We start from the raw sequence: 13,367 nt of genomic DNA on the forward strand, positions 1-13,367 counted from the left end.
GATGTGGATACATCCCCACATCAGGGATGATCCATCCGATAAATGAGCATACGATAAGGGGGAACGGTTACGCAAACCGTTCCCACCGTATGCTTTATAAAGACAGGGTATCATGAGCGACCCTGGTGTGCGAAAGAGGAATACAGGGTCTACTCACCGACTGCATCCGGAAGCCTGGGCTCGTGGAGGGCAACAGTATGGCTGAGCAGAGAAACTCCGACGAGCACAACAGCTCCACCAATGGCGGCATCAGGTACGCTGTTGCTGTGTTATTCTTCTGTTCTTTGCAGGGCTTCGCCGGATCAGGTGATATCAGAGTCGCTGGCGCTCCAGACCGGTGGTGGAAAACCCCCAAATCAATCGACCTCAACAATGGGTTATGGGCCCACACCTCGCCTTCAGCTGCGAGGTTTCCGGCAACTGTCGCCATTGAGCTACAGTGTTTTTTAACCACAATCGCCATGGGACGACATACCCTTTTTCCGGCGACTGTCGTCGTCGGGCGACAGATAGCAAAAAAAAAAAAAGGTTTCAGGTTTTTTCTTTACCTGAGGCCATAAGGCTGTTGTTTCTTTCATCGTCGCTGGAGACTGCCGCGCAGTGTCGTCGTTTTTTGGCCAACCACTGTCCGGCGATGGGAGCATCCAGCCGGCGGCGTTTTGGGGTTTCTTGTAATACAGTTGCGCTAGGTTTGGGCTCCGTGAGAGTTGTCGGAAGTCGTGGTGGCTCGTTGTCGACAACGTTGGTCGTCGACGGGCGACACTGGGTCACCGGCAAGCGATGTTGGTCATTGGTGGGTCGCCGGCGGGCGACATCGGTCATCGGCTACAAAAAGGGAAAAAACCCCTCTTTCCAAAAAATTGGGGTTTTCTGCCCTTTTTCATTTTTTTACCGTGGTGGAACCGGATCCAGATAATACCGGGTCTGACCCGAATTCGGTTATTACCGGGTCTGACCCGGATCCAGATATTATCGGGTCTGACCCGAATCCAGATAATACCGGGTCCGACCCGGATTCGGTTCTTACCGACTCTAACCCAGATCCAGATAATACCGGGTCTGACCCAGATCCGGTTCTTACCGGGTCCGACCCGGATCCAGTTAAACCCCGGGTCCGACCCAGATCCAGATAATACCGGGTCCGACTCAGATCCAGATAATACTGGGCCCGACCCGGATCTGGTTCTTACCGGGTCCGACCCGGATCCAGTCTGTACTGGGTCCGACCCAGATCCAGTTTGTACCGGGTCTGACCCGGATCCGGTTACAGTCGGGTTTCGACCCGGATCCAGTAGGGTCCTGGCACTATTTGGCCTGAACCGGATCAAGGACTGATTCGGCCCCCTTCCAGGACCGGTTCAAAGCTGTTTTTGACTGGTTCCTTCCAGTTTCTCACCGGTTCTGAGATGCTAAGACCCTGTTTTCTTAAATATAAGAAAATACAGGGATTTTGGCATATGATTATAGGGTTTTTATGAACTTTTGTCCATACTTAACTCGATTCATAAGGTTCAGAACCGGTTCAGACCCTTGGATGACCGATTCGGGACTGTTTCAGACCGGTTCAAAGTGTTTTCAATCGGCTCTTGCTAGAGGACCCAAGGTTTTACCCATTTAAGTTTGGCTTGGGTTATTGCTCATGCATTTATTTGTAATTATGCATGTATAAATGTGTATATAATATTGGCATCAAGTATACTTAGATAACTTAGTGTATTCATGTCACCAAAGTGACTGAATACACGTATGTTGTCAAAATGTTGTACTATCATATAGTTTTAGTCAATATTACTATTATACTTATATTCATGAAATGATAAACGACCCAAATGCAGTTTTATCGTGTTTGAAATTTAAGTAGGGTAGAATAAGGTAAATGTGTCGAGATACATCACACATGAGTATCCAAAGGTACCTTGTGTTGATGGCCTAACTTCACAAGAACCTTAGTTTTACCAAATATGGTTGGTAAGCGAAGTGGTTTCGCGTGTCGGAGCTCTTACCAAAGTAGGACTCCGATGACCCCCTTCACTCGCCTGGAAAGAAGCATATCAAGGGCCTTTTATTCTTTTGCTTTTTCCACTAAAGTTTTAGTATCGTATGAATGTTTCTTGATACGTGTCTTTTGTTATGCAGTTTCTAGTTCTGTGATTTTAGATGGCTCAAGCTCTATACCTTTTCTTGATGGATCTAACTTTAGTGATTGAAAAGAAACTGTTCTTTTTGCATTAGGGTATATAGATCTAGATCTTGCCCTAAGGATAGATGAACCCGCTGCCCTCACTGATCAGAGCACTGCTGATCAAAAGATTGCTTTTGAGAAGTGGGAGCGCTCAAATAGGCTTAGCTTGTTGCTTTTGCAATCTAAAGTAGCTAAGAATATTCGTAGTGCTATCCCGCAATACAGAACAGTGAGGGAATTTATGAATGCCATTGAGGCACAGTTTGTGAGTTCAAACAAGGCCAGAGCCAGTACCCTTATGTCAAAACTCATATCTATGAAATATACTTGAGGTGGAAACATTCACCAACACATTTCAGAGATGAGGAACATAGCATCTCAGCTGAATGACATGAAGCTCACCATGTATGATTCTTTCCTAGTGCATTTAGTCCTAACATCATTACCCTTGGAATACGGACCTTTCAAAATCTCGTACAACACACATAATGATGAATGAATATTTAATGAACTCATGTCCAAGTGTGTTGAAAAAGAAGAGAGAATGAAAGGTGAGAAGATGCAGAGTGCATATATGGCTTCTCATACGTCCAAGGTAGGACCAAGGAAGAATGCAGTTAAGAAAAATGCTAGGAAGAAGCCAACTGGGGATAAGTCATTCCAAGACAAGCAATCAAACTCTGCTCCCATAAAGTGCTTCTTTTTCAAGAAGAAGGGACACATGAAGGCAGATTGCATAAAGTATAAGAAATGGTTGGAAAAGAGAGGTAATTTGTCATTAGTTTCTCATGAATGTAATTTATTACATATTCCTGAAAATAGATGGTGGATTGATTCTGGTGCTACTATTCATATTTCTAACTGTCTACAGTTGTTCCTGAGCAAAACGAAACCAACAATGCATGAGAAGAGCATCTATTCAGGAAACAAGATACGTTCACATGTGAAGGGTGTTAGAACCTGCAGGATTACTCTAGATACAGGCATAGTTTTAGATATTCATGATGTCTTTTATATTCCATCATATAGTAGAAACTTAATTTCAATTTCAAAGTTAGATAAATTTGGATATTGTTTTAAGTTTGAAAATTCTAAATTGTTCATATTCAGAAATTCAATTGAAATTGGTTCTACATCAGTTTATGATGGTTTATATCGATTAAGTGTGAAGATTCAAACTCAAGAGTCTTTGACTTCTGAATACGCGTTGGTTGGAAATAAACGTAGCATGACGAATGATAAATCTTACATGCTTTGGTATCGAAGGTTGGGTCATATCTCTGAAAAGAGAATAAAGAGACTTGTAAATGAAGGGATCTTGCAATCTCTAGATTTTACTGACAATGACCCATGTGTTGATTGCATAAAGGCTAAGCATACAAACACATATAAAGAGGGTGCCAAACGCAGTAGTGAGATATTAGAGATAGTCTATACGGATGTATAGGGGTGGCAATTTCTGACACGACCCGCCAACCCGCCTCTTAGGCGGGTTCGGGTTGGGCTTAAGCCAATCCGTTTAATAAATGGGTCGACCCGCGTAACCCGTTTATTAAACAGGTCGGGTTCGGGTTGGGGGTATGCCAATCCGCCAACCCGGCTGACCCGTTTAATAAACTGGTTAGGCGGGTGGGTCAACCCGCCAACCCGACCCGCCAACCTGAAAACCCGTTTACCCGACCCAACCCATTTATTAAATGGGTTGGCGGGTCGTGTCGGGTTACCCGTTTATTAAACGGGTCGGGTTCGTGTTTGACACAGCTGACCCGTTTAATAAACGGGTCGGGTTCGGGTTGAGGTATGTTGACACGCCAACCCGACCCGATTGCCACCCCTACGGATGTATGTGGACCGTTTTCTCCTTATTACACAGGCGAAAAATATTTTGTCACCTTTATTGATGACTATTTTCGGTATATGTATCTATATTTGATCTTTGAAAAATTTGATGTTTTTCAGATATTTAAGGAATTTAAGAAAGAAGTAGAGAAACAAACCGATAAGGTTATTAAGATAGTCAGGTCTGATAGAGGTGGCGAATATTATGGTAGATTTACTGAGATGGGGCAAAGGGAATGACCATTAGCGCGATTTCTCAAAGAAGAAGGCATTGTGCCTCAATATACCATGTCTGGTAGTGCCTATCAGAATGGTGTAGCTGAAAGGAGAAATCGTACAGTTAAAGAAATGGTCAGAGCTATGTTGAATTATTCAACGCTTCCCATAAAGTTGTGGGGTGAAGCTTTAAGGACTGCAGTGCATATTTTGAATAAGGTTCCTACGAAATCTGTGCCTAAAACTCCTTACGAGCTGTAGACAGGTAGAAAACCATCACTGTTTTATATGCACATATGGAGATGTCCTGCAGAGGCTAAACTGTATAACCCCCACATTAAAGCCTTTGATCCAAGAACAACCAGTTGATATTTCATTGGTTATCCAGAAAGATCAAAAGGGTACAGGCTTTATTGCCCATCTCACTCACCACATATTGTTGAAACAGATAAGGCAAAATTCCTAGAAGATGGTTCAGTAGGATTAAGTACACTTTAAAGCCTTGGTTTTGAGGAAGTACAGGATCCAGTTTCGTCACCTGTTAAGGAAAACATCGAAAGATACCACATTGTTATTCTTAATGATGGTGTGGTTGATCATTCGATTGTTAATGCACAAATCCAAAGTGAACCTATTGTGGATAATGCGGAAGAGCACAAACAGGATGATCAAGTTCAATCTGAGCTTGAAGAACAGCCTGTTTGGAGATCCACAAGGATTAGGAGATTTGCCATACATCATGATTATGTGGTGTACCTTCAGGAGCCTGATGATTTCATAGATATGGATGATGACTCGTTGACTTTTATGGAAGCTGTTGAAAACAAACAATCTTCGCACTAGATAGAAGTCATGAAAGAAGAGTTAGACTCTATGACTAAAAATCAAGTGTGGGATCTTGTCACGTTACCTAAAGGAGTAAAGTCCGTAGGGTGTAAATGAGTTTTTAAGACCAAGAAGGACTCCAAAGGTAACATAGAGAGATATAAAGCAAGATTGGTTGCTAAAGGATTCACCCAGATGGAGGGCATTGACTATAATGAGACATTTTCTCCTGTCTCAACTAAGGAGTTAATGAGGATAATTTTGGCCCTCGTAGCTCATTATGACTTAGAGCTACATCAGATGGATGTGAAAACAACATTCCTCAATGGAGATCTGAATGAAGAGGTATACATGGAACAACCTCTTGGTTTCTCTGAAAATGATAGTTTGATTTGCAAGCTTAACAAATCAATATATGGACTTAAACATGCCTCCCGACAGTGGTATATTAAATTTTTCCAAGTCATTGTGACTTTCGGGTTTAAAGAAAACATTATCGATCAATGTATATACCTTAAGAAAAGTGGGAGTAAGTTCATTATATTGATGTTGTATATGGATGACATCTTACTTGCAACCAACGATATAAAGTTACTTTCAGAGACAAAACAGTTTCTTGCATCACATTTTGATATGAAAGATATGGGTGAGGCTGCTTACGTTCTTGGCATTGAGATTCGTCGAGACCGAGCAAAAGGTTTTCTAGGCCTCTCCCAAAGATCCTATATAGAAAAGGTGTTAAAACGATATGGGATGGAGAATTGTTCTCTTAGTTCTACACTCATATCAAAAGGTGATAAGTTGAGCCTAAAGGATTGTCCACAGAACGATATTGACAAAGCACATATGAGTGCTTATCCATATGCATCAGTTGTTGGCAGCTTGCAGTACGCACAGACATGTTCTCGACCAGATATTTCTTTTGCAGTATGGATACTTGGCAGATTTCAGTCTAACCCAGGTTTACCCCATTGGAAGGCTGCCAAGAAAGTCTTGCGGTACTTGCAAGTGACAAAAGACTATATGTTAACGTATCATAAAGTTGATCACCTCGAGGTCATTTGCTACTCAGATGCGGATTTAGGAGGATGCCTTGATAGTAGAAAGTCTATTACTGGGTACGTCTTCTTACTTGCTGGGGGCGCGATCTCTTGGAGGAGTGGAAAGCAGACGACCACTGCTGCCCACACCATGAAGGCAAAATTTATAGCATTGTACGAGACTACTTCGCAGGCTATATGGTTAAAGAACTTCATATCACAATTAAAGGTAGTCGATTCCATTGGGAAGCCACTGAAGGTCTACTGTGATAATGAAGTTGCGGTGTCCTTTTCGAACAACAACAAAAGTACTACATCATGCAAGCATATGAAATTAAAGTTTTTTGTTGTTAAAGAAATGACAGAGAATCATTTAGTGCATATTGTCAATATTGGTACCAAAGAGATGATCGCTGGTCCTCTTACTAAAGGGTTAGCACCAGAATTATATTCCAAACATGTAATGAGGATGGGATTGTTAAACTCTTTTTGACATATGCATATAAATAAAATGATCACTTTCAATTTTTTATTCTCATTATGGTTGTTGTTAATCTCATAAGGATTAGAGATTCAACTAAGGACCTTTAGAATAAATTATAAAGGCCAATCTATTCATCAAGTTATTCCCATAAGGTTTTCTGGTTAAAATATTTATCGTCGGATCAAGTGGGAGAATGTTGGATTAACCACCACGATTGACGTGGTGGTTATCCACGATGTGGATACATCCCCACATCAGGGATGATCCATCCGATAAATGAGCATACGATAAGGGGGAACGGTTACACAAACCGTTCTCACCGTATGCTTTATAAAGATAGGGTATCATGAGCGACCCTGGTGTGCGAAAGAGGAATACAGGGTCTACTCACCGACTGCATCCGGAAGCCTGGGCTCGTGGAGGGCAGCAGTCCAACTGAGCAGAGAAACTCCGGTGACCATCTCCGACAAGCACAACAGCTCCACCAATGGCGGCATCAGGTACGTTGTTGTTGTGTTATTCTTCTGTTCTTTGCAAGGCTTCGCCGGATCAGGTGATATCAGAGTCGCCGGTGCTCCAGACCGGTGGTGGAAAACCCCCAAATCGATCGACCCCAACATCGAGTTCTCACACAAATAAGATTTACTTAGTTTGCAAAGACAAATGACATGCATTTTCTCGTGAGTTGTTTTTTTTTTTAAAAAAAAGCAAATGAGATTCACTTTCTCATGTGATCCAACCAAACGTAACCACAAGGGCTCCACTAGGGACTTGTGAATGCTAATCTTGTAGTTGATGAGACATCACAAATTCAAAACTCATGGATGGTGTTCATTGTCGCAGGGTTGAAGTTTCCATGGCACGGACACCTCAAGGGTGAAGACCAGCAAATGTGCAGTCGATGATGTTTTCTTCCCTTTGATTATCAAAAAGCAAAAAAGTTAAAAGAACAAATGATGTCGTGTCTAGCATCACCAAGTTCGAATCAAGCCTGACCCAATAGAGGAAGACCACATCTTATATTATTGTTTTCCATTTTATCTATTTCATATAAAAACAGATCCAGTATCAAAATTAGTCACATCATATCCATATATGAAATTCGATGATTGTTTTCTAAGTCGGTTCTAATGTCAGGTCAACCCTAACCCAACCCATTTGCTACTGGAAACCCGATATTTTTCTCATTATTATTATCATTGTTAACGCTAAAGAAGACGTCATCTATCCCCGATTTTTTGCGCTACAACCAAAGCGCCGATACCGATTGACGGCATAGACATCCTATTAATCCATCGGTCCAATATGAACCGTCCGATCTTTGTAGCTGCGCGATAGACAGTAAACCTAGCGGTCCTTTTTATTCTTCTTCTTCTTCCTCTTCCTCTTCTCTCTCTCATTGCAAACTCTTTAGAGGCCTCCTCTCTCTCCCCTTGAAGGTTTGGTTTTCTTCTTCTTCTGCTTCTTTGTGGTGGAGTATGGCCCAGGGGAAGAGGGAGGCGGGGACGGTGAAGTGGTTCAGCTCGCAGAAGGGGTTCGGGTTCATCACGCCCGACGACGGCAGCGAGGATCTCTTCGTCCACCAGACCTCCATCAGGTCGGAGGGCTTCCGCATCCTCTCCGAGGGTGAGTCCGTCGAGTTCGAGGTCGAGACCGGGGATGACGGCCGGACAAAGGCCGTCGAGGTCACCGGCCCCGACGGTTCCCCCTTGCCCGGCGGATCATCCGGTGGTGGTGGTGGAAGATCGTTCGGTGGTGGTTATGGTCGAGGAGGAGGCGGTGGTGGGTTCGGTGGTGCTGGAAGGGGAGGTCGGGGTGGAAGAGGCGGAGGACGTGGTGGTGGTGGTTATGGAGGAGGTGGTGGTAGCGCTTGTTACAATTGCGGACAGCCGGGCCATTTGGCGAGGGATTGTAGCGAAGGGAGCGGTGGGCGATCTGGTGGTGGTGGTGGTGGGGGTGGTTATGGAGGTGGCGGCGGCAGCGGCAGCGGAGGATGCTTCACTTGCGGGGAAACGGGGCACTTCGCGCGCGAATGCCCGTCATCGCAGAGGTGAAAGATCTCGGACCGTTCGCGATCCGACAATCCGGCGGGCGATAACGGCGTGAATTAGGGGTCGAATGGGATTCTAGGGTTTCAGCTTTATGGATTGATATCTTTGTTTTTCTTTATCTCTGTTTTTTGCTTCTTTTTGTTCGGATGTTCTGTTTTGCTTGAAGTCTGGTTGGTATGAAGGGATGATGAATTACGATAACGGCAGAGGAGAAGGAGAAGAGCTTGCGTTGGTTCTCTTCATTCTCTTTTTGCTTGCCATGTGAGTAGTTCTCTTCTTCCTTTCATTTTTTGGGGGTTTTGGTTTAGCCTGTTTGCTATGTTATTCTCGTGCTCATTTTGTTCTTTTCGTCTCAAGTGGTATGGTTTAAGGAAAGATCGGATCCGTGCTGTTGATTTCATTGTATATGGATTTGATAGAGAGCCGATTTTAAAATTCTTCTTCTTCGGTTCATATTCGTATTTTTTTTTTCTTGTTACTGAATGGTGGTTCTCTTCTGATCTGAGTTACTTTAACCCTGCTTCTATGTTGTGATTTTTTCTTCTCTTTTTTTCCGTTGGAACTGTTGGTTGGTGGCATTTTTTGTTGTTGTCTAGGACTCTAGGATTCTCCTCTTTGGCAGTTGAATATGGATTTTCGTTCTCGACTTAGGTGGTGTTTGGATGCAACCACTTGTCCAGATGAATGGGGATAAGGTGGGATGTTCTATTATACATCATAATGTAATTTCCCAGCTTATCCCGTTTATCTCGGTAGGTGGGTGCACCCAAACACTCCTTATTGAGTTCTGTTTGCATCATTCTCTAGGAGAGAAAAGTTTCTGGTTGAAAGTATTTCTAAGGTTTGGTTTTCCCTGGTTACATATTCATCACCACATTGTGGGAAAATCATTAGGTAGGTATATGAATATGTCAAGTGCATGTGACTCCTGCGTTGGAATGGGATTTCTTTCCGAAAACCAATTTTCAACATTCATATATCTTGAAACCATTGTGCGAGCTTGAAAACAACCTCCTTGACACTGCACATGTCACAGTTGACAGTTGTAAGCGTCATAACAGATAACAGATGCTGTAGAGATAACAGATGTTGTAGGCCTCGTAGAAAAAGAATCCGACTCATCGGTGACCCACGAATGGCGCCCCTTGCCCCAAGGTCGAAGCTGGGGTGTACTCCCCGGTGGGCAGGGGGACCTCTAGGGTTATACTAACCGGAGGCAAGCAAATGTGTGGTCGGTGGTGGTGTGGTTTTTCCCTTGGATTATTAAAAAAAAAAAGTCCAAAGTCTTCCAAAGCTTTTTCTAAGCTTTGTGCCTGGCAGATCCCTGTTCCTCTATCGGGTGTTGGCTGATTGTATTATTATGGCACATTTGCAGCGCCCTCTGAAAGTGGGATTTTTTGTGATTATAAGTAAATCACAGAACCTTTCAACAGGGGCAACATAAACATGTCAAAAGTTTAACCTGTCATTGTGATTGTCTCCTGTGATATTGTGCACCTCTAACAAGTGAAAGTTGATCGGGTGTGAACCTATGTCCATCTTTCACAGGCTGAGGAATTGCCCCTGAGAATCAGGGTTGTGACAAACAAACGTGTCCTTGGTACTTTGGGTGTCTTTTGCCAGCACTGTGTGGAGTCTGGTTCTTTGATAAGCAAAAATAGGGTTGGAATGCATGGGCCAAGGTGAAAGGGTGAAAATCGCTGGGCAGCGAGTTTGATTGTTATTATTTTTTGTTTTTGTTTTTGTTTTTGTTTTTTTTAATTTATAACCCTAAGAAGCCTCACCCGGCATGAAGACCTGGTCGCACATTGGCTCAGCCTTCCATACTCGTTGGGGTCAGCAGCATAAAACTCCGATGCTAGGACCTCCTCTGTCCGAAGGGCTTATGCTCCCCTTTTGCTTGTCCGTTCATGAGAATCGAACCTTGACTGCACGTCTAGCAGCCAAGGCCCACCCCCCACTACACCAACCCCCCTTGCTGGCTGTTATTATGTGTTGCTGATTTCAGCTTTATGCGACAATGCATTAGCTTTGAAAAAAGTAGGTGTAGGTTTTTTTAGTCTGATATTGTGGAGTGTTGTATGAATTTGGGCCATACACTCTCGGCTAGTTAAAAGATACATTTTGCTCGTGGACTGGAAACCAAATTCTATGGAGAATCATAAAGGGTGTGTTTAAAATTGAAGATAAACTCCCTGTGGACAATCATGCAATCTGCATAACAGGGATATACTATTTTTAATGGGAAGCTTCAAAAGTTGTCATGTGGCAGAGAGAATGCATCATCATCATCAACAAACTTTATCCCAACCACATGGGGTCATTTTTATGAGTCTTGTTTATCGATAGAGGATTGGAAGTTAATGATCATTACTTGTAAAAGTTAATTATCATTACATGTAAAAATTGAACAGTCCCTCGATCATGTCCTGTTTTTTTTTTTGCGGCTCTTGGAGTTTCCTGCCTCATCTTTGGTTTCTTTCATGCACGGTGGTTTGCCACGAGTGACTGTGCCTTGCTAAATTTCTCCCTTTGGGATTTTCTCCTCAAGGATCCAAGCACTAGAATGCCGCACGGTTTCATCACATGTTCATTCGTTCCCTTGCAGATGATTTATAAAAATTGGAGCAGAATCAAATTTCATCAAAATTCTTTCCTAAATGCCAGGGTAAAAAATCTATAAAATGGTTTCCAATTTGACACCATTTCATGAATCCAAAGCACTCTAAAGGCCAAGTCGTTGGTGGCATCATAGTTTATAGTTAATGAATTAAGGCCAATTATTCAAGCCAGATCAGCATGAAGCTTTAATCGAGCTCGACAATGACCAGAAAATCTCTCTCTCTCTCTCTGAAACGAGCCTGATTCCTCTCCCGTTTACAATTGGGATATGTATTTGGTAATAATCATTTATACATTAGTTGAAAACTGATGAGGCAAGTTTTTTTACTCAGCTTGATGTTGTAGACGTGTTTAGATCAACCTTCGGATTGTCCTTTTCAGTGAAAAAAGCATTTAGGCTCGCATTGAGATGGAAATATGGTTTTGGCAAAAAGTGGGTGTTGAGGATGAAGTGCCAAAGACCATTTAGGCTCTGTTTGGGAGGTAGAAATCGGAGGCAACTGAAGAGACAGCTATGAAATCTACAAATGTGGATTTGGAATTTCCAGCTTGCTTGTTTGGGCGAAACTCAAAAGTTTTAGTCATAAATTTACCAAATACATCTCAAGTTGTTTAACATTAGTTGTGGATTTGGCAGTTGTTGCCCCGACCACCAGTTGCCAAACAAACCTAAAAAATGCACTCCGATTTCTACCTCCCATGTGGATGGATCAATTAAAGTCCAAACATTGGATCGAGTACAAAGGCTTTTTAAGAGAACAATTTCCAGAAAATCTTGGTCATATTTTCTCAAATTCTGGAATGTCTAGGTGTGCGTTGAAAATTGAACCCTTTTCAAACAATTTATCCATTATGATATTCTAAAGCTTCTACTGGTATTATATTGGAATTTCAGAAGCTCAATATGATGTTCTAAATTTTTAAATGTCATAATAACCTTTTTAAACTTGCTCGACAAGTTCAAGCACCCAACAACATTTATCTACAACAGTAACAACTCAAATAAATCTTCATAACAAAATCCTTAAAAATGAATTGTTTATTATACATTATTTAGAGGTACCAAAGTGTTGTCAACTACGCTAGTGAGAAATAATCTTAGAATGATTCTAGAATTTCAGAAAATTTATTCTATCGAGATGCAATTGTCAAAAAAGTCAATAAACGTATGGTATAAACCTTAATTTCAAGCAGAAGGCCCAGGATGGAATCCCTCCCCCACATGGGGCAGTTGTTGTTGGGTCCGCCTAACCCCAGCTTGTCTTTCAAAAAAAAAAAACACCTTAATTTCAAGTTATAGAGAATTCTAGCAAATCCTTTTTCGGTGAAAAGTTGGTAACCAACATTCATAGTGATTGACAATGGCCGGCTGGAGAACTTAGAGAGTCAACCAACATACTCATGAGCCTGATCGCCAACCCAGTCTACTTGATTATGAGAATCCTACGAAGAATGCACATCTATTTTTGGCACCATCTATTGAGTTCATTCCTTTGGCGAACATTCAAATGTCCCAAATAGTTGGTGATATTGTTGTTCTTAACATGCACTCTGGCGATATTGTTGTTCTTAAGTTGACAAAACCAATTAGGGATGTAAATTTTTGACATGTTGGCAATGAAGAACTTTCACGAATAATTGATATTGTATATGATCAGGTGATCACGGCAAATAATGTAAAACTATGTCAACAAGCCAATATTATTGATCTTGATTGCAAGAATTTAGATAGCATCCAACCTTCTAAGGCAGATAACATAACTAGGTACAAGTTGTTAGACTTTATAATTTATGTTTAAGATGTATGTGTGATGATTAAGGTATTACTTTTATGGTTAATCTTAAAATTTAAAAATGAAAGAATGTAGCATGCATTGAAGCAAATAAAATGATAAATACGATGATTTTTTATTTGGTTTATACATCGAAAGAGTCAATTAATCATAGTAGTGATTGCGTTGACAATGGGGAATTGGGTGATGTTGATGAATATACTATGTTGAATGAAAATGACTCAAAAACGATAGAAAATGATCAAGACACTGATGACATGGAACAATTAATGACAGATGCAAATGATGCACAAATGACAATTGAAAAGTTAAACT

General features: G+C 41.8%; 1 protein-coding gene across 1 annotated transcript; it reads left to right on the forward strand.

Annotated features, from left to right (window-relative positions):
* The first annotated feature begins 7,992 nt into the window (after nucleotides 1-7,992).
* On the forward strand, nucleotides 7,993-9,090 carry LOC149837806 (cold shock protein 2-like). Its single transcript, XM_090007496.1, has one exon. The coding sequence runs from the start codon at nucleotides 8,065-8,067 to the stop codon at nucleotides 8,638-8,640; it is 576 nt and encodes a 191-aa protein (XP_089863622.1). The 5' UTR covers nucleotides 7,993-8,064; the 3' UTR covers nucleotides 8,641-9,090.
* The last annotated feature ends 4,277 nt before the right edge of the window (nucleotides 9,091-13,367 follow it).

Source organism: Nuphar pumila, chromosome 5 (assembly GCF_984573655.1).
Source record: "Nuphar pumila chromosome 5, dmNupPumi1.hap1.1, whole genome shotgun sequence".
Taxonomy (NCBI): domain Eukaryota; kingdom Viridiplantae; phylum Streptophyta; class Magnoliopsida; order Nymphaeales; family Nymphaeaceae; genus Nuphar; species Nuphar pumila.